Source organism: Asparagus officinalis, chromosome 10, assembly GCF_001876935.1.
Source record: "Asparagus officinalis chromosome 10, Aspof.V1, whole genome shotgun sequence".
Classification (NCBI taxonomy): Eukaryota; Viridiplantae; Streptophyta; class Magnoliopsida; order Asparagales; family Asparagaceae; genus Asparagus; species Asparagus officinalis.
Window position 1 is genome coordinate 32361655 of NC_033803.1, and position 22773 is coordinate 32384427.

At 38.9% G+C, this 22773-nt stretch overlaps 1 protein-coding gene and 1 pseudogene across 1 annotated transcript; one reads left to right on the top strand and one right to left on the bottom strand.

Annotated features, from left to right (window-relative positions):
• Positions 14714-18152, top strand: LOC109826120 (annotated as a pseudogene).
• LOC109826609 lies at positions 21804-22260 on the bottom strand. The gene is made up of 2 exons (XM_020393633.1): positions 21945-22260; positions 21804-21853 (listed from the first exon to the last, which is right to left on the bottom strand). Exons 1-2 carry the CDS (start codon positions 22258-22260, stop codon positions 21804-21806), a joined length of 366 nt encoding a protein of 121 aa, XP_020249222.1.

Genomic DNA, 22773 nt, shown 5'->3' on the forward strand with positions numbered 1-22773 from the left:
TAGAAGTGGGCAGACCTGGAGAGATTATTTCTGGCCAGATTCTTCGAAGATGACTCAGAAGTTTTGGTCCCTTCTCTTCTTGTCATCAAGCAAAGGAAAGGAGAACCCATAAAAGTCTTTGTTGAAAGATTTCAAAGCATGGCTCTCAGATGCCCAACAGGTATGACGCAAGTAACTCTAGTGCAAACCTATCGACAAAACTTACAGATCGATATCTTAGCTCAGATAGGGATCACAAAATGCCGTTCATGGAAGCAACTAGTCTCTCAAGGTGAACAAGCTGAGGAAATTGTCACCAGGGTTAAAGCTAAAGTGGAAGGCAAGCAGAGACAACCTATGCAACGTGGCCAAAATAATGCTCTCTGATCCAAGGGGAAAGATATTCTGGCCGCTGAAGCTAACACTCGAGCGCCACCTGCTAAGCAGGGCAAGGCATCGAGTCAGCTGAGAACATCCAAGCAGTACTCCTTCAAAGAAGATCATGTGATTACTCTTTTCAAGCTACTTTAGAAGAATAACAAGTTGAAGCTTCCTGAAGTTAAGAAACCTGAAGAAGCAGGAAAGATGGAAGACCCTAACTACTGCATGTATCATAGAATGCTGGGACATCCAACAAAGAGATGTTATATCTTCAAGGATATCCTACAAGATTTGATTGATGTCAAAGTACTTAAATTGAGGCCAGAATAGAAGACCGTATCTACTAATATGATATCGATCTAATTCGGAGATTTCCCACCTGTTGCAGCTCCGGATGGTATTGTTCCTATTCCTAAAGGGGATTTACACATGAGAAACATTGAACTGCATGGTCAAAAGGACAAAGGATTGGTACCCCTTACTATCCCAAAAGGAGAGATAATGTAGGTCCATCCTGATCTGCTTGATGACCGGCAATAGACTGGAGTATCAGGGAAGAAGAAGAGAAACAAGGCTAAAACTTCTAATATGATTAGCCCCTACCTGAATGAGGATGATGCACATCTGGCCTCACTCACTGACTCGGAGGAAGAGAAAATTACCCTGGAGGCCGAGCAAGGAGCAAACCCTAGAGCAAGCACTAGGTCAGGAAAGACATACTTGAAGAGGTATGATCAAGCTACCGAAGAAGCAGAAAAGCCAGCTGAGAAAGCTGGGGGTTGCATTCCCAAGAAGCCAACCGATAAAAGGAAGCCAAAAGAAGTTCGTTATAACAAGAACCTCCTCCAGCCAGAGGTAGGAGGGTCAAGCGCTCCCTTTCACTTTAATGTCATGGCGCAACTGGCTAATATCCCTGCTAGGATCACTCTTTATGAGCTTTTTGAGGCTGCCCAAGTCCATGAGATGGGCTCTGATTAAAGCTTTAACGAATACAGAGAGCTTTATTGCTCAAGTGCCTGTCATCCCAGAAGCTACCAAAGGATCTTCGTGCACACAAAGCTTACAAGCTACAAGGAGTCTGCCTTGCATATCGTTCACCCAGGAAGATAAGCAAATCAAACACAAGCATGACCGACCCTTATACTACACTGGGTATATCGGGTCTTCGAAGATTAACCGTGTCCAAGTCGACCCGGGATCCACCCTCCGTATTATGTCATGCAGAGTTATGTAGTTCTTGGGTATTCCCCTGCACCGACTGGACTCAACACAGACAACTATCTTTGGCTTCAATGCTTACAGCACATGACCAATGGGCAAGATCAAACTCAAATACCAGATCAGGGATCTTAGATCAGAAGTGATATGCTACATCATAGATGCGTACACGTCCTATAATCTATTGTTAGGACGACCATGGATTCATGCAAATCGTATTGTTCTGTCTACCCTCCTGTAGACGGTAAAAAATACCTCTACAGGCTTACAGGAAATTCGCCTATGAGGAGAACTCACACGCTCGGTCCTCTAGTGCGGGCCTAAACCCTGTAGGCGTCAAATGTACTCGATGCTAGATTCGCCTAAATGATCGGCTCGCCTGCACGAGTTAAGATCGATTGGGATAGCGGAAGTTCGCCTCTTACTCGACTCGCCCACCCGAGTCCAAAGACGAATCCGCCTGCAAACCCCAGGGCCACTAGTATAGTTGGGCATCCGCTACTCCACGTGCTGGGATGGGCCATCCCATCTCTCTCGACCTGAAGGGAGAGGGCACAGTACCCCCAGACCATCAAGCGACCGCTCACAGTACGAAGGCCTGGACAAGTGTCGAGTCAACCTGAGCATTCATAAATGCGACTCACCTCGGCTGTCCGAGTCAAGAGCTGGATCCGCCGGCACTCGGCAAGTTGGCTAGACCCACTCGAGTACTGTGCACCTACTTCGCCGCCTCTCCTGACCGGAAAGGAGAAAGCACCGTGCTCAAAGCACGTCGGGCGGTCACGCACAGCACGAGTGATCGGACAGACACCTCATCAATCTGCGAACTCATAAATGCGGTTCATTAATGCTGGTCAAGTCCACTCGGATAGCAGACGGCCGTTGCCTCATATATAAGGATGGGCCTTCCCATTTTAGGTGACAGGACATAAAGCACAATCCCTCGAATGAGCATTCATGGTATCGAGGAGCAGCTAGACGTCTCTGAAGAAGATATGGTCACATCCCACAATTCAAGGATGAGTCAAGCTGTCCTTCTTTCATTTAAAAGCCCCTTCCAGCACACTGGAGGAGAGGTCGCAAAACTTGGAGAAAAAGAGTTGAGACCAAGCTCTCTGCATAATCTTTGCATTGCAGCACCACTGTCTAGTTCCGTGCTCCGATCGCTGGCGAACTAAGCAGACCCGAACTCCATCGATTCGAGCTTCTACTATGAACTGAAGCTCTCCAGCAACCTCGATCGAACGGTCCAAGGGAAGCAGACTCAACACGAGCATCGAGCAAAGCGTCCTATAGCCACCTAAAGTCCCCACACAAAACAAAGAGGGCATTCCCTCTGCTTCTGTTGTAACCATTTGATTATTAGTTTGTAATAAGCTTTCTTATTAATACAAACGAACACTCCCTGTTTTCGGGAAATCAAATTTACACCATACACCTCCATCAAGTGATGAAATATGTCGATGACAAGGGAGAAGTCAGAACCTTGATAGCCCAGGGACAACCATTCAAGGGTGTGGAAAACTACCACACTGATTCAGTTTTCTAGCTAGACTCCTAACAACCGGAGCAGCCAAAAGAAGATTCTGATAGCAGCAATGAAGCAGATGATGAACTCGAGCCTGAACCTGAGGAAGAATGTCTGTAGGAATTAGATTTGAATGTAATGAGCCATAATGAGCTCAACAACAATAATGTATCTAGTGAGGGCGAGTGGTACATTAATGAAAATTTCAACTTGGCTCACTTGTCTGATGTATCCTCTGATGCAGGCACTAGAACAGATCCATGGCATGCATTGTATACCGAATCATCGCTTAGCCTTCCACTCGAATCATATTTCACTACATTCGAAGAGATGGAAGACGCTAAGAGAGCCTTCTTCATAATCCCAAACAAGAAGAGTGGCCAAAAGCCAATCTATTGGGAAGGTCAATCTTAGGTCACCTGATCAGGGAAGTTCAGAGGAAGACCACGGAATCCCACAGTTCCATCATTATGGGCCTAAGTCCCTCAGTATGATGAAGAAGATGGGTTATAACTTTTATAACCCGAAAGGTTTAAACTTCGGGAAAGGAAGATGAGCTCCAATTCGGTCTTTCACTCTAGAGGGAAAACTCCCTGATTATTATCATAAAACTAGGAGAGGATTAGGCTATGTTTCAACGCCCCCCTCTTCAGAAAATGAATGTCTATGTCAGGACCACTCATCCGGAACATCATCATGGAACTTAGACGTTAGCATCAGTGCAGTCTACAAGGGCTTGTATGTGAATATGACCTCATCTAGTCATCCAGATGATGACGAAAAGGATGATGAAGAGTTGATTAAATTGACTGGCGATCCATGGATCAAACGCCTTAACATTCTATGGGACATGCATTTCGAGCAATGCGAGCCACCCACGGAAGATAAGGTGATCCAGATAAACATGGGAGAAGAAACCGATCCCAAGCCCATTGTTATAAGTGAAATCTTATCACCATCCGAGAAAGAGGACCTTATATCTCTCATCCGAGAATATATAGATGACTTCGCCTGGAACTATAAAGACATGCCTGGTCTTGACCCAAAAGTAGCCGTGCATCGTCTCAACATTGATCTGGATGAGAAATCCATTGAACAACAACGTCAGGTCCATCTAGAGATCATGGAAGCAATTGAATCGGAAGTTAAAAATCTTATCAATTCAGGCTTCGTCAGAGAGGAACAACACCCTGACTGGGTCTCTAACATTGTCCCCATAACCAAGAAAAATGGGAAAGTCATTATTTGCATCAACTTCCATGACTTAAATGTCGCATGTCTGAAGGATGAGCTCCCCCTTCCTATTACGGATGTGATGATTGACAATACTTGTGGGTATGTGAGTATGTCTTTCATGGACGGATTCTCAGGGTATAATCAGATCTAAATGCACTCTGAAGATGAAAAGCACACAGCTTTCAGAACACCACAGAGGGTGTACTGTTATACAGTAATGTCGTTTGGACTGAAGAATGCTAGTGCAACCTATCGGCCTACCATGAGCATGATCTTCCATGAACAACTTCACAAAAAGGTAGAGTGCTACGTAGATGACATCGCAGTGAAGAGCCAGAAGAAAGGCGACCATCTCTCAAACTTAAAGATGATGTTTGATATCGTGTGAGTACATCAACTGAAGATGAACCCCACCAAATCTTTCCTAGGGGTATCTAGCATTAAATTCCTTGGATTCATAGTCACCTCTAAAGGTATTTCCCTCGATCCAGAAAAGATTTGGGCTATCCAAGAAATAGAGCCTCCGAAGAATATCAAGGAACTCAGCGGCCTACAGAGTAGATTAGCTTACATCCTGAGATTCATATCAAACCTCTCAGGATGCTGTCAGCCCTTCACCAAGTTAATGAAGAAAGGGTCTCCTTTATTTGGGATGGAGATTGCCAAAAGGCATTTGAGGAAATCAAGCAATACCTCACTCAACCGCTCGTTCTAGTGGCCCCGGTGATAGGAAAACCATTCCTGTTATATGTGAGGGCTATGGAACATTCTCTGGGAGCTTTATTAGCTCAGAACAATGATGAGGGCCATGAGCAAGCAATCTACTACCTCAGTAGAACTATGATTGGAGCTGAACACCGGTACAATCCTGTAGAAAAAGAATGTCTTGCCTTGGTTTTCGCCATTCAGAAAATGCGGTATTATTTAGTGGGACTGACTATTCACGTTATCTCCAAAGTGAACCCTTTGAGAGTTCTTATGACGAAGCCTTCTTCGCTAAATTGTCATCTCGCAAAATAGGCGATACTTCTGTCGTAGTATTCAATGCAGTTCATTCCTCAGAAGGTTGTTAAAGGCCAAGCCCTGGCAGACTTCTTAGCTAACCATCCGGTGCCTGATTCTTCAGATTATATGAAGACTTACTAGACGAAGTTGCAGAGGCTTACATAACTTAGGGAGTCATGCAAGTATGGAAGTTGTTCTTCGACGGTGCATCTAGAACAAGTCCTGATGGAGGAATCACAGCCGGTGTGGGAGTTGTGCTCGTATCCCTAACTGGTCAGGTGATCCCAAGAGGATTTTTCTTAATCGAGCCATGCACCAACAATGTAGCGGAGTACAATGCTTTGCTACTAGGAATGCAGCTGGCCGAGGAACTCAACATCTAATACCTTGAAGCCTACGCTGATTCTCAACTCATCGTAAATCGAGTTCGAGGAGAATATAAAGTGCGTAATGAGGATTTGGTCTCATACCACTTTGCGGCGCTAAAGTTAGCTCAAAATTTTGAGGGCTTCTTTATCGGACACGTTCCATGAGCTCGTAATGCCTATGCAGATGCCTTAGCGTCGCTAGCAACTTCACTGACATTGCCACCAAAGGCAGAAATAAAGATACTCGTGGCAGGCCGCGATTTGTATCACCCCAAGTTCCTTCTAAGAAATTTCCCAGAAGAGGCAACAACAGAGATCATTTGTGAAACTTCCACAGGTCTTGAACCAAGATATTGGCAATTCCCATTCATCGACTATGTCTTGCATGGCATACTGTCCGATGATTCTAAAGAAGCGGTCGCCTTCAAACGAAAGGCCATTCGATTCTATTATGATGTGGTATCTCAAACTTTGTATCGAAAATCACGTGATGAAGTTTTTCTTCGCTACCTTTCTAGGAAAGAGGCGCAAGAAGCTCTCAGAGAAGCTCATGACGGAATGTATGGAGCTCATCAACCCAGAGCTAAACTAGGGGATCAACTCTGTAGGCTCGGCTATTACTAGCCTAAAATGATCGTTGACACCGTCAATTATGCTAAGAGATGTCACGTGTGCCAGGTCCACGGTGATTTCATTCATCAAGCACTAGGGAATCTTCATCCAACATCTCCATCTTGGCCATTCAAGATGTGGGGAATGGATATTATTGGACCCATTTTTCCTCCAACATCCAAAGGGCATCGGTTTATCTTGACAATAACTGATTACTTCTCTAAATGGCAGAAGCGGTTCCTTTGAAAAAAGTCAAGGCTTCGGACGTGGTCAAGTTTATCAAACACCATGTCGTCTACCATTTTGACGTACCAAGGAGAATAGTTCATGACCATGGAGCCTAATTTATCAGCTATAGTTTTCAGATGTTCTGCAGTAAGTTTAGAATCCAAAGCGTTGCGTCAACAACATATTATCCGCCAGCAAATGGTCTTGCAGAAGCTTTTAACAAAACAATCGTGAAGCTCCTCAAGAAGTTAGTCCCCAAAAGCCGACGGGACTGGGACAAATGACTCGGCGAATGTCTATAGGCCTACCACACCACGGTGAGGACCCCGACAAAAGCTACTCCCTTCTCTTTAGTATATGGCTACGAGGCTGTACTACCTTTAGAAATTCAGATCACATCCTCGAGAGTTGCTCTTGTGACCGGGATGGCAGATGAGGGCCGTCATCGACTACGCCTTCAAGAACTGGAAGCGTTGGATGATAATCGACTTCATGCTTAACAACAGATTGAGTTATATCAAGCTCGAATCTCTAAATCCTACAACAAAAAGGTCAAAGAAATGATCTTTAAGAAAGACTATCTTGTCTTAGCAGTTAGACGACCCATGGTCATGACGCACAAGACGAAAGGGAAATTTAATCCCAAATGGGAAGGACCCTTCATGGTAGAGTCAGTCTACTCGAATGGAGTCTACTGTCTCATCAATCAAAAAGATGATAGGCTCATGATGCCAATCAACGAGAAATTTCTTAAGAAATATTACCCATAGAGAATCATGGGACCCATTTCCTCCCCGCAATAGGATGATAGGTCTAAAAAGAGAAACTAAACTCACTTAGATTGGGGGTTGGTTGATTAGAATCCACTAGTTTAAGAGTAACAAATCTTTCACATCGTCAAGTTAACACTACACTTCTGATGATCATCCCCATGGAGTATAACTTTAGTTTGTTTCATATTTAATATGACAAACTTCTCTTATGACAAAATTCCTATCACGTTAATATTACACCTCTGACAGTCAACTTATCAATCCTCTCCAATAGGATGATAGGTCAATAAAGTTGTTCAAATCACAACAAAATTCCTATCACGTTAATATTACACCTCTGACAGTCAACTTATCAATCCTCTCCAATAGGATGATAGGTCCACAAAGTTGTTCAGATCATAACAAAATTCCTGTCATGTTAATATTACACCTCTGACTATCAGCTTATCAATCCTCTCCAATGGGATGATAGGTCCACAAAGTTGTTCAAATCACAACTGAACTCATGTCATGTTAACACTACACCTCTGACGGTCAACTTATCAATCCTCTCCAATAGGATGATAAGTCCATAAAGTTGTTCAGATCATAACAAAATTCCTATCATGTTAACACTACGTCAACTTATCAATCCTCTCCAATAGAATGATAGGTCCACAAAATTATTCAAATCACAACAAAATTCCAGTCATGTTAACACTACACCTCTAAAAATCAATCTATTAATCCTTGTTAATAGGGTGATGGGTCCTCAAAATTACTTAAATCACAATCTCCCCCAGCAAGATGCTAAGTCTTCAAAATATTATTAAAATCACAAGTACAAACCCGACAAGTTAATATCACACCTCTGATGACCAAATCAGTTTATCGACTCTCTTCAATGGAGCGATAGACACATAAAATGCTGTTAGGTTAACATCACACCTCTAATAGTTAAACCCCCAATAAACTTGTTAATCCTTTTTCAACAAGAATAGCAAGTTTTTATTATAAAATTCTCAGCGGATCAGAGATTTTTTGTAGTTATCCTAGTGATAATGAAGAAATTTTTTGAATTTCACTCTAAATGAAAATTCATGTTAATACTATACCTCTAGCACTTTTAACTTTCGTTTAGTGTTTCAAATGAAAACATAACATGGGAAGAAGCAACGACAAAGTCTATGTATTCGGTATCAGAGCACTAAGTCTAAAGAATTTATTCTTTTAGCACAACGTTACATGTGGAACAGACTTAGACAATCCACATGCTAGCCCGACTCAAATGGTAGTCGGTAAAAGCTTATCAAATCCGTTGATGGATGAGGGTTTGCCAAAAATCCTATTGTATGCAGAATCATGAAAATCATTTTGGGATCCAAAGTATTCCGAAAATAATTCTAGTGAACCGCGAACTTTCAAAAACATTAGAGGGGGTTCTGTAGGCTGTCTAAAAATTACTGCAGATAGTCGATCCCCACAAAACAATAGATGATGAAAGATACAATCTAACATCCTTCACATCAACAAGCGAAAGTTACAATCTGACGACCTTCGCAACAGTCGATGAAAGTTACAATGTGAAGACTTTCATAGCAATGTGTGAGAGTTACAAATTGACGACTCTCACATTCCACAAGGGCCAAGTGTAAAGATTATAAAATGACAATCTGCACAAAAGTCAAAGAAAAGATATTACAATTAATGATCTATACAAATCCAAATGCGGAAACCCTCTTTCGCATCCCAGAAGCTCAAAACGTAAGGGTTACCCTGTACTTCTAAGGCAAAAGCAGAGGTCTCCATGCGTTTCTAGATCCCAAATGCAGAGGTCACTCCGTGTTGCCAAGGCAAAATGCAGAGGTCGCCATGCGTGTCCAAATTCCAAACGCAGAGGTCGCTTCATGTTGCCAAGCTCAAACGCAGAGGTTGCCAGGCGTTTCGAGATCCCAAACGCAGAGGTCGCTCCGCGTTGCCAAGCTCAAACACAGAGGTCATCATGCGTTCCCAGAACTCAAATGTAGAGGTCACTCTGTGTTGCTAATACCAAACGCATAGTTCATTCTGTGTTGCTAAGTTTAAACTCAGAGGTCGCCAGACGTAGAGTTCACCCGTGTTTTCTCTCCAGAACGTGACCCTTGCGTTTTTTTACTCTAGAACAGTTTTCAAAACTATCTCATCAAGGTATGGGCACAGTTAAGGGCCTGTTATGGGGTATCTTATCCCATGATTACCCTATATATAAGGCTTGATCTCCAGCAAGAAAAAGGGCTGGACAAAGGGGATTAAAGAGGAGAGAAGGGGCCAAAAAAGAAGAGAAAAAAGAGAAAGAAAAAGAGGAGGTCATCTTCATGAAAATGGCTTCTTCAAGAGCATTATTGGAGTTCTTGGCTTGCTCTTTAAACCCATTTGGGTTAGTTCTATTGGAGGTTCATCTCTTCTCTAAAATCAACCCTTCTTGGGGATTCAAACTCGGCTAGAGTTCTCAACTCTCTTACAGAGAGTTTCCCAACTTGTTCAAACAAGTTCCCCCAAACTCGTGTAGAGTTCCGAACTTGTCTTGCAAGTTCTTGACACTCTTACAGAGAGTTCTCAAACTAGGCTAGAGTTATAAACTTGCCTCACAAGTTCTCTCTAGGCATCAAGTTAAGGAGAGAAGACTAACAGTCCACAAAGTTGAAGTGCTCGGTTCGTCAACGGGATACAAGATTCAAACTCCCATCGCCATAACGAAAGAACTCAGTTTTAAACAAAGGGAAGATTTCATCCTTCTCTCTTTTGTAAATTGGGGAACCGATAAAGAGAAGTTATATTGAGAGTATTATAATCATTCTTTTTCTAAGTCAGTTAGAGAGAATAATACAGATTCAATTCTCGATTTTCTCGCAATTTCCGCATGGCATGAGCAGATATATATAGTATTATATAACTATATATATATATATATATAATATATATAATATATATATATAATTATATATATATATAGTATTAATATATATCATATATACATATATATATTATATACATTATATATATATATATTATATATATAGTAGTATATATATATATATATATATATACTATATGATATATATTATATATATATATATTATATATATATATATATATATATATATATAGTAATGATATTATATAGATATATATATTTATATATGATCATATATATATATATATTAGATATATACTATATAGAATATAATATATATAGATACGATATATATTAGATAGATATACATAAATATATATATATCATATATACTATATATATATATATTATTACTTATATATATATATACATTATATATAACTATATAATATATATATATATATATATCATATATATATATAATATATACTATATATATTATATAATATATATATATATATATATATATACTATATATATTATACTATATCATAATACTATATATATCATATATTATATATATATACATATATATATTATAATATATTTATATATATATATCAATAATATATATATAATATATATATATTATATATATATATATAATAATATATATTATATATATTAATCAGGTAGCGTGAGTTTATGAGTATTTATCGTATATATTATAAGTGTGTTGTGCGCAGAGCGGGGTCTGACCGGTCAGCTGATATATATATACTATATATATATATATATAACTATATTGCATGAATATATAATTACTCTTGAACTTAAGAGGAGTTAAGATATAGAAATCCACAACATGAGATGAGTACATCGAGCGAAATAATCCAAATAAGGAAACCCTCATACATATACCATTAATCTCAAATTATGGATCGCTAAATATGAAATCCAAATCCTTTAAATAAAAGATCAACAAAGAAAAAATACACCATCAACATCTCATCCAAAATATATCGTATAAAATATATCGTATATGTCGTATCATAATTTCTCACGCTACCGTCAGGTAGGTGGCACGGAAACAAATGTACAATCTGGTAAAGCCTTATCAAAGTAAGTACCACCACATAAGAATGTCACATGTTGGACTACGTCCACAAACAGTACTTGTCTGAGTCCTAGGTAACCTAAATATGTAGTGTGTAGTCGTCCGCAGTATCATGCGGCTCATGGACTAACTCACTCGGAGTGTAGTCACCCGCTATATCATGCAGTGCACAGACATGCGCACTCAATCACCGAAACAATGTTGCATTATGGAGAGTAGCCGCCCGCTAAATCTAATGCATTACATAGACTAATGTACTCAGAGTGTAGTTGCCCGCATTCTCATGCAGTGCACGGACTAACGCACTCAAGCATCCACAACTATCGTAAACCGAAACAATCATCACTCCCTATCATGAAAAACACAAAACATTAGACTACGCACATCAAAAGGCTCGTGCGTGCTCAAACCCAAAATGTGCACTCTCATGGTCACGCACGTGTATCAACGTGCGACTCGCACTTCATGTTTACAATCAAACGTACATGGAAGATCAACATTTACAATACAGCACCAGGTCAGTCGACTGATATCTCATCGGTCTACCGATATATATGTCGATCAACCGACCAGAGAGGAACCCCAATTCCTGCTAACCAATCGGTTGACCAATTATTTTGATCAGTCAACTGACCAGGTGACAGATCAAAAACATCATGTTTTCTCTAAAATTCACCAAAGTCGGAACTTTTAAAAAGAAACTCATGTATAAAATCATGTTTTACTCTGATACATGAAACTATAAAAAATCAATTTGAGGGGATCTAATAACTCTACTATGATTCTGTTTGTAAATTCATCCTGAAAACAATTAAATTAGCAAAAAAATCTCATGTTAGATTTATTTCAAATCTTCAACCCTAATTAAAGAATTCGTTTCATAACTTTTAAATCAAAAAAAAATTAAACTCTTATGTCATAAAGTTAAGGGGTGATTTCTACACATAAAATAGGTTTTAAAAATCCAATAAAAACCAAGAAAAATAGGGATGGGTTTGGAGGAGATGAAACTCACCTTAGAATTTCATTTGGATCTCTCAAATGTGGAAGAAGCTCGATCCTCATTCACGAAAGTTGTAGATCTTACCCTCCTCTATGGGTTTGCTTCGCGAAAATTCTTCAAAGGAACAAGATTTGAAAATTAGGGTTTAAGAGGAGGTGGCTACAGATCAGAATATGAGAGATGAAGAAGAAGAAGGAAAAATTCAAATTTTAATATATATATATATAGGATCAATCAGACCCGAACTGACCCGACCCGAAACCCAGGTCCTAAAGTGCTATAGGTCGACCGATCCTTCTGATCAGTCGACCAACCAGAACATGGATCGAAAATTACAGGCTTATATATATTCACACACACACACACACAACCGTAAAGCAAATTATTTATTATCATATAACAATATCTTTCAAATTTTTGGGATTTTACACAACATAAGTTAAGCATAAATAACATTCTAAAGATATTAATTATGCTCCTATTTGAATATGAAATGATTAATCTGATCGCTTAAGGTGGTTACACATAACTAATACAAGATTATCAAATAGGCACTCGCGTTAGAGTCTTCTGGCCGACCAACTAACATTAAGATGTGATTCATCACATTACTTATCCTTCATCTCGCTATTATTTAATTTGCACATGTAATATTATGCACTAAAATCCATAGTCTATGGCAACCTCATGATAGTTAGTACTAACCATAATGGTCCAAGTTAGGGATAAGCTGCGTAGTTGAATCATGAACCAAGACTATGTCGGCATACATAGTAGTCATAGATATAAGTTTCTACACTCATCTACATGTGTAATGGTTAGTTGTAACATCCTAATACATCATCGCCAGCACAAAACAACTCATAATGATTTCATTTAACCATTCAATCACGTTATTGCGAGTTAATATATTTATTTAATAGTGTTGAGGTATCCAACTGATCAAGACATCTAAAAATGTGTAGATATCTCATGGGACTATGCCTACATCATTAATTAGTCATAAAATATTTTCAAACTAAGCTAAAACTATTAATTAGCCTAACTAGACCATTAATTGTATCATTAGAGAGTTAAATAAAAATAGATCCAATTCAGACGTTTGAAAACTCAGACCAAACATCTAAAATTAAAATTAGATGTTTAACAAAAAAAAACTGGACGCCTTGCAAAGATGGTTGCAACACAGACTTGTATGCAATCTTGCCTACTCATTCAATAATATCAAATGGTCTGATAAATTACAAACTCAACTTCCCTCGAGTACCAAAATGAATAACCACTAGTAAAAGGATGCTCAGCCCCAACGGGTGTATAGAACCGTTGGGGCTGATTTGACTAGCCCCAACGGTTTTAACCGTTGGGGCAAAGTTGATTTTGCCAAAAGCTAGGGGAGGGAAATTTCCCCCCCATTTTATTTTCGCGAAAAAAGAAGAAAAAAATCCAGAAACCCCCCAAACCACCGTTCTCTCCTCTCTCTCTCTCTCTGGATCTCTCGCTCTCTCTTGTAAGAAAACCCTCCAAAACCACCGTTCTCTCTTTATCTCTCTCGATCTCTCGCTCTCTCTCATAAGAAAACCCCCCAAAACCACCGTTCTCTCTCTATCTCTCTCGATCTCTCGCTCTCTCATCAGAAAACCCCCCAAAACCACCGTTATCTCTCTCTCTCTCTCTCTCTCTCATCAGAAAACCAGCCCCAAACCCCTTGCGCCTTCTCTGAGTTCGCCGCCACCGTCGGAGTTCGCTGCCGCCATCGAGCCCTGAAGTTCGCCGCCGTCGATCTGCAGTTTGCCGCCGAATCCCCATAAAAAACCCTAGTTCTTGCAGATTCCCTCCCCAAATCGGAATCCCCATAAACAAAAACCAAATGGAGAAGAAGCTCACACTGATCCAAACTGTAGCTGCTGCAGGAGTATTCTCTGCTATCTCCTTCTGGTAATCGAATTCCGCAATCTAGGATTAGAGTTCTCTTTAGCCTATCAATTTCTTTGTTCTAATTGAAAGAATTTTAAACAAAAAAGATCACTCTTTTAGGTATGGATTCATGTTTGGAAGGTACCTCTTTGATCAGATCCCACACTAGTAGGGATGATGCTTCCTACGAATCTGCAAGAAAAGAGCTCAGCGGACTCATCAACGACCTTCGTCGATTCAATGTTGCGTCTGAGAGCTCATCAGAGAAGAATTAAGGTATCAAATAGTTTTTTTAATAGAAATTACAGTAGATTTCATGTGAAAGTAGCTATTTTTGGTAACTTACACAGGAATGCATCAGCTAGAATGGAGAGATTTTCGGGATCTTTTGAAGAAATTTATTTTTTGTCTGTGAGTTGATAGTCTCTAGTTTTGTGTTAAAAATTGAAGCAAATGGAAAATTATTTTGATGTGCCATCGGAGGTCGCCGCCGCCATCGAGTCCTGAAGTTCGCCTCCGCCGTCGACCCTGCAGTTTGCCGCCGAATCCCCATAAAAAACCCTAGTTCTTGCAGATTCCCTCCCCAAATCGGAATCCCCATAAACAAAAACCAAATGGAGAAGAAGCTCACACTGATCCAAACTGTAGCTGCTGCAGGAGTATTCTCTGCTATCTCCTTCTGGTAATCGAATTCCGCAATCTAGGATTAGAGTTCTCTTTAGCCTATCAATTTCTTTGTTCTAATTGAAAGAATTTTAAACAAAAAAGATCACTCTTTTAGGTATGGATTCATGTTTGGAAGGTACCTCTTTGATCAGATCCCACACTAGTAGGGATGATGCTTCCTACGAATCTGCAAGAAAAGAGCTCAGCGGACTCATCAACGACCTTCGTCGATTCAATGTTGCGTCTGAGAGCTCATCAGAGAAGAATTAAGGTATCAAATAGTTTTTTTAATAGAAATTACAGTAGATTTCATGTGAAAGTAGCTATTTTTGGTAACTTACACAGGAATGCATCAGCTAGAATGGAGAGATTTTCGGGATCTTTTGAAGAAATTTATTTTTTGTCTGTGAGTTGATAGTCTCTAGTTTTGTGTTAAAAATTGAAGCAAATGGAAAATTATTTTGATGTAATCTCTTCTATGACTACTGTTAAAATGAGATGCAGCTTTGTGACATTGTTAAATCTATAAGAAAGAGTAACTTTATGTTCAAATTCACCACACCTTGCATGAACGAAACTTTAGAATTAAGCGATTTCTTCTTGTTTTTTTTTTTTGAATTAATGAATGTCTCACACCCATATTATTCTACTGTATTTGAGAAATTTAGGGATAAAAGCATCAATAGGTGTTTCAGGGTTTAGAAGAGTCAAAAACTACACATTGGCTTTGTTTCACAACTGTCCACATCCATGCCAACTGGCTGATGCAAACAAGTTAGATTATTGAGTTTGGTTTCCATTATAAAATGGAAAGAATCAGGAGGTTCAAACTTCAAGTCTCGGCCATAAGTAAAATAAAATACATTCATCAATTGAAGTAATTTGAAATGAAGCAAAAAATCATTGTTTGCTAGTTGGAGAACAAATTGTTGGGAGAGCCGAGCTGCATGACAACAATATAGTTCACTTTCACCATCAACATATATTAGCAGAATTCAAAAAAGTGAACACATCAATACTTTAAGAAATTCCCACAGACCTCAAAATGAGCATTCAGCAGTTGTAGGAAAGACAGAACCAATCATATTGTTTCCCATATGATAACATTTGATATTCACATAACATGGCACGAAGAAAACCTGATTATTCTCTCCACCTACAAAGGAACAAAGAGTGTATAACACAATTTCAAACTCAGGGCTTACTCCAACTAAAAGTGCTGGAGACTGCTTTCAGAATGCCATTCCATTCAAACTGAACTGTGAGCAACTGAGTCTCAAAGTGCGGCTGCAAAATTCGATACAAAACAATGATCATTATATGGTGAAAATGAAAAAAAGAGGTTAAGAAGCTACAATCTTAGTAACATTTTCAGCTCGGAAGATCGATGCCTATGAAAATCTTTTGAAAGATTAAGCAGGGTGTAACGTGTATCATCATTGTAATGTTATATACTTACAGGAGATCGCACAAAACCTGACACACCCCTTTGGAATTGCTGCAGCAGACATGGCCTGTTCGAACCCCTCGACCTGTAGCAACGAAACTTGTTGTAGATACACCACTTTTGACTGGACAAGTAATCAATATAATCTTTTCCTCTAAGCTTCATCAATGGGATTCTTTCTTAGGCCTAGCATCATTTCTTTTCTAAACACAGTTTAAATGTTATACATGTTTCTAATTGTTTATTCATGAATGTTTGTCAGTGTGTTCTCAATGCCCTTTTCCCCTCTGCTTGGAGGAATTTGTGCTATACCTGGAGCTTTTGGTTGTGGTAAAACAGTCATCAGTCAGGCACTTTCAAAGGTAACATTTTCATTTTTCATTTTGATAACCTTCTCGGTACTTAAAATATTACTTTCCCCCCTTGTACATGTTTTGCACTAATTTTCTTCTTCCTTCCAGTACTCTAATTCCAACACAGTGGTCTATGTGGGCTGTGGAGAAAGAGGAAATGAAATGGCTGAGGTCTGTTATCTACATGCTTCAGGCATATGAATTTTATTTGTTGTTTTTGTTTTCTATGATTCACATTATTAAAATATGCCAGGTGCTTATGGATTTCCCACAATTAACGATGACATTGCCTGATGGTTGTGAAGAATCTATCATGAAATGTACTACACTTGTCACGAATACTTCCAATATGCCTGTGGCTGCCAGGGAGGCTTCTATTTATACAGGTAATCTTTTCAGTTGCTTTGCTGAAACGTACTACACTTGTCATCTAATTTACACATTTGTGTCATTAAACTTTTATGACTGTACTCTTCCAATCAACCGTCTACTGTGAGGTCTCATTTCATGTATCTTGATCTCTTCCTAGTAGCCAAGCTGTCATTTTTCTGTTGAGTCTGTTAGATATATACTCGGCTATGTATCTCTAATAGGCGTCATGTCTAGTCTAAAAAGATCTAGCATACTAATCAGTTTGCAAGGTTACAAATAAACAAATTACAAGTCTTTATTGATTGTAAATGCAAGTGTCTGCAGAAATTAAAATATATTATAAACCATTTCTTCTTTTTGATTGTCAAAAGGATAAAAAGCAAGCATAAGAGATGAGAATATAACACTTCTTCTTTTTGATAGTTAAAGGTTATTGATAGATTTTCATCATGTTTTACACTGCACGTGAGTTGCATGCCAGGGACAGAAACTTCAAATGACTTGCTTTTATCTATGCGCTTCATGTACAGGAAGGAGACTATTGAAAGTGCTTATTATCATCAGTTGGTTGATGAACATTTCTCTGTCAGATTTCCTCGGGGACGAGGCAGCAGCACAAGCATTCTCTGCCAAAATTGAAGCTTTCTGGACTATGGTACCCAGATCAATTCCCAAACCTCTTTTAGATATCTGAATAGGTGAATGTGGGCTGAAGTCTTGGAGGCTTTGATCTACAATACAGAAAAGAACAATCGGTCATAACGTGAATGATGCTGCAAAGAGGATCAGTATAAATTTGCAGATGCTAGTGACCTTGCAAGGAGGCTTTGACCATGCAAGGTGAGCTTGAGTTCAAGACAGAGATCGAATTTCTCTCCAGAGTTCAAGACAGAGATCGAATTACGACGAGGAGGACGTCTGCAAGGCTTTTGTTGATTTTTTTCAATTCAGTCAGCAATGACTTGTACTTTTTAGATATTTGAGACATTGTATTTTGGATATTCTTTATGTTTGTGATTTAGTTGTTTAAAAATTACTACTCGCATTTCATTTTAGTAAATTTTTTGTTTTGGCTTATAATTGCGTATGGTGTTAGGATCTTGAATTCATTTTATGACATTTATGTTTTTGGTTTTATAATTGCATGGGAATATTGCTATGAACAGGTTGATTATCATTCTTGAATTCTCACATTACTATGGGCTGATAAGGTGCACGAGTTGTGCACGTTAACAGCACCAACGGTTCCAACCGTTGATGCAAAAAACTTGCACCAACGGTTGAAACCGTTGGTGCAAGTTGTTTACACCAACGGTTGGAACCGTTGGTGCAAACATCAGCACCAACGGTTTCAACCGTTGGTGCAAGTTGTTTGCACCAACGGTTGAACCGTTGGTGCTGTTGTTTGCACCAACGGTTCCAACCGTTGGTGCATGGTTTTTTATATTTTAAGAAATAAAATTAAAAAAATATCAGCACCAACGGTTGGAACCGTTGGTGCTGCTAAAACAACCGTTGGGGCAAACTTTGCCCCAACGCAACTTGTCCCAACGGGTGAATTTGTTGCCCCAACGGTTTGAACCGTTGGGGTCACTATCTGCCCCAACGGTTTGAACCGTTGGGGCTGACCACTTTTGTACTAGTGAACTCCTTGAGTCAGTGAAATTGACAAACATATGATCTCCGACATCAAATTTTAAAGGTCCTCTACCTGTATCAGCCCAGCTACGATATCTCTCCTAAGCCATCTTGAGATGATATTTTCTTCTCGGGTAATTGGATGAGTTCGGAACCTAATGTGATGCCTCAAGTTTCATACAAGGCTGCAATCCAAGGAGAATCCAAGCATGTCAACCTGCCATGCACCCACACAGTTTAAAAAAATGTTTCACCGTCACAGTAATATCTCTCTAGTGGAATAAATAATAAACAAGTGTAGGTACAAAGCATATAGGGTAAAGATGACAATACAATGAACATGATATAGAAAAAGAGATATCCAAATAATCAAAATCATGTTCCGACTAAATAAAATGAAGTAAATCTGATAAACTGAAACAAATGTGTAATATCTTAATACATGATGTCAAATGAAATAGTATTAAGGATGTAGCCTTTACAAAATGAAACACAACTCTAAATGTCTAAAAACTAAACAATATCTAATGTGGAGCACTGATATACTACTAATAAATTATGATGGTGTGCTAAGCTGCATCTCCATCAACCTGTGATTCTTTGTGTGCCTAACTCACAGCCTAAAAAGATGGGAAACACCGAGCGTCAAAGAGCTAGCGAAATCATCTTCATGCCCCTAAGGAGGAGGGTGTTAGGAGTATATGAAAATACAAGTTAGTACATATATAGATATATAAATCATCTATCCTGAACTAAGCAAAAATTGATATTTAGAAATCCGCAATACGAGAATGGATACGTTGAACGAAACAATCCAAATAAAAAAACCCTCATGTATATACCTCGTATCTCAAAAATTGTGGATTGCTAAATACCAATCTCCAAATCCTATGACTGAAACAATAAAGGAAAACAAATCTAAATATCATCTAAACAAGTTCAAGTATGTCAAACCAAGCATCTCACGCTACCAGTGGGTAGACATTACGAATATCAGAGCATAATCCTGTGCAAATCACAATACAATATACCCCTTCCATAGTATATCTCAACGGTGAACTACGTTCATAAGAAATTTTCGCTTAATACTCAAGCTATTAAATATTTTACAATGCTATCACTTATAAAATCCTACAACTCATCGCATCATCATGCGGATCGATATATACGGCTCACCAGCCTTATCACATCACCATGCACATCGACATAGACGACTCACTAACCTCATCGCATAACCATGCGAATCGACATAAACGGCTCACTAGCTTCATCGCATCACCATGCAAAACGGCATATACGGCTAACTAACCTCATCGCATCACCATGCGGATAGACATATACTACTCTATTTAGTCATCTCCTAGTCGTGGTGAAAATGAAACATGAGGTTACCCACTCACGAAGGTTTATGTGTACTCGAATCCAAATCGTACTCCTCATGGGCACGCACGTATTTCGACGTGTGACTTATTCTTTGTGCGTACGAACATACAAATGTAGAAAAATACAAATACTCAAATTAACATCATATCGGTCGACCAAAGTATACCATCGGTCAACCGATCAGCATCGTGCACAAACGTGCTCACGCAGAGCTATCGGGATCGGTCGACCGACTCCTTTGCTCCGGTAGACCAACCCGAACAGAACATGAAAGTGGGCATCATGGCAAAATTTTGAACTACAATTCATCTAAATGGTATTATTATGTAAAACATAAATAACTAAACTTGTTTAATGTGAATAGGTTTCGATTAACTACATAAAATTTCAATTTATCAGGTTTGAGTGAATTCTATTAACCCTAACATGTTCATGCTTGTAAGAATTATCATGAAAACCATAAATCTCAACAAAATCTCATGTTAAATTTATTTTAGAACTGGAATCTAATTCAAAGAATCTACTTTATAACTTTAAAAAAAAGATCAAATCTTTGTATCTTATAGTTTAAAAGAACAATCTTTATACTTAAACTAGGTTTCAAGGCCCAATAAAATCAAATAAAAATCAAATAAAAATGGGGATGAGATTGGAGGAGATGGAAACTTACCTCAAAATGTACTGAACTCCCCAAATACGTAAGAAACACGATCCTCCTTTATCAAACACCGAGAATCTCGCCCTCTTCTAGTATTTAGCTTCATAAAACTCTCAAAATTCACCAAAATAAGATATAGCATTTTAAGGGGAGAGGGTGGCTATTTATTCACGTGAAAGATGGAGGAAATTTAGAGAAATATCATATATACACACACACATACACACACACTCTCTCTCTCTCTCTCTCTCTCTCTCTTCTCCTTCTCTCTCTCTCTCTCTCTCTCTCTCTCTCTCTCTCTCTCTCTCTCTCTCTCTCTCTCTCTCTCTCTCTCTCTCTCTTATATACACAAACAGGCTGAACCAAAACGAAACAGACCTGAAACTAAAACCTGCACAGAATCTGGCACCCTATAAGTTGACTTATAGACAAGCATAAGTTGAATTATAGGTAAGCATAAGTTGACTTATAGGCGAGCATAAGTTGACTTACCCGAGACATTTTCCAGCCTACAGGTTTTGCATGTGTGTGCATGTTTAACACTTGTATGCTCTCATATATACACTTGATTGATCTCAAATCAATTACTATCACACTCATTCATCAATAAATGATATTTATCATAATAAAAATCATTTAATATTATTTTCTATAATATTTCAAAATTTTATGGGGTTTTATATTCACCTCCCTTAAAAGAATTTCGTACTCGAAATTCCACAATCGTATCTTAGGGATTAATAATATGAGAAAAGGATGTTGAGGGAATAATCTAGAAAAGGAAACCCTTATGTATACATCTCATCATTAATCCCCAGATAAGAAACATAAGCAGTATTTACACTTAACAATCTAGAATACAAATACTCCCACTTAACCCCTAATTAAATAGAACTAGTACGTCGGATGAAAAATCCAAACAAGAAACCCTATTTTCACTTAACAATCTAGAATACAAATACTCTCACTTAACCCCTAATTAAATGAAATTAGTACGTCGGGCGAAAAATCCAAACAAGGAACCCCATGTATATACCATGTGTTCCGAATGATTAGAAGCTAAGTGTTAATATCCATATTCCATCGTTAAATGCAACTGTGTCTATAAAGACAAAATAAACACAAAAAAAATCATAGTTGACATTATACCTGCTCAAACAGGTGCGGATAATCGCAACGTATATCCTGCTCACCCTCCCAAGAAGCCTCCTTAGCTCCTTTCCGATTCCACTGAACTTTTACTAATGGAATCACTTTATTTCTAAGTTTCCTGTCCTCCTTAGTAAGAATATGAACTGGGATCTCAATAGTGGTCAAATTTACCTGAAGCTCAATCGCGGGCACATCTAACACTCTCCGCAGCTCCTCGTCACGTAAATGCTTCTTGAGCATCGATGCTGAAAGATCTAGCCGATATGTAACAACTCCAACACATTCCACAATCTGAAATAGTCCAATGAACCTTAGGGCATGCTTTTCTCGTCTGCCAAATCGCTGAACTCCCTTCATCGGTGATACTTTTAATAACACATAGTTCCAGACCTAGAACTCTAATGGTCGTCACCTCTGATCCGTATAACTCTTCTGTCAACTCTGGGCTACAAGAATACACTCTCGAATCAATGCCACCTTCTCGTTAGTCTGCCTTATGAGTTCCGACCCAAGTAGTAAACTGTCCTTCGGCTCTGCCTAACAAATAGGTGATCTACAAGGTCTCCTGTACAATGCTTCATATGGTGCCATGCCTATAGTAGATTGATAACTATTATTATAGGCAAACTCAATCAATAGAATATGATCATCCCAGCTACCCTAAAAATCGATAACGCATGCCCGCAACATGTCCTCCAAAACTTGGTTGACCCTCTCTGTTTGGCCATCTGTTTGCGGGTGGAAAACACTACTATATGATAGTTTGCTACCGAAAGAATTCTAGAAATTTTAATAACACATAGTTCCAGACCTAGAACTCTAATGGTCGTCACCTCTGATCCGTATAACTCTTCTGTCAACTCTGGGCTA

Bases quoted from the DNA above. Each gene is read 5' to 3' on its own strand.
- LOC109826609 (XM_020393633.1), bottom strand. From the start codon at position 22,260: ATGAAGGGAGTTCAGCGATTTGGCAGACGAGAAAAGCATGCCCTAAGG. The intron at 21,854-21,944 runs GTGAGCAGGATA...TTGTCTTTATAG, and splicing joins TAAGGAGGCTTCTTGGGAGG to ACACAGTTGCATTTAACGAT.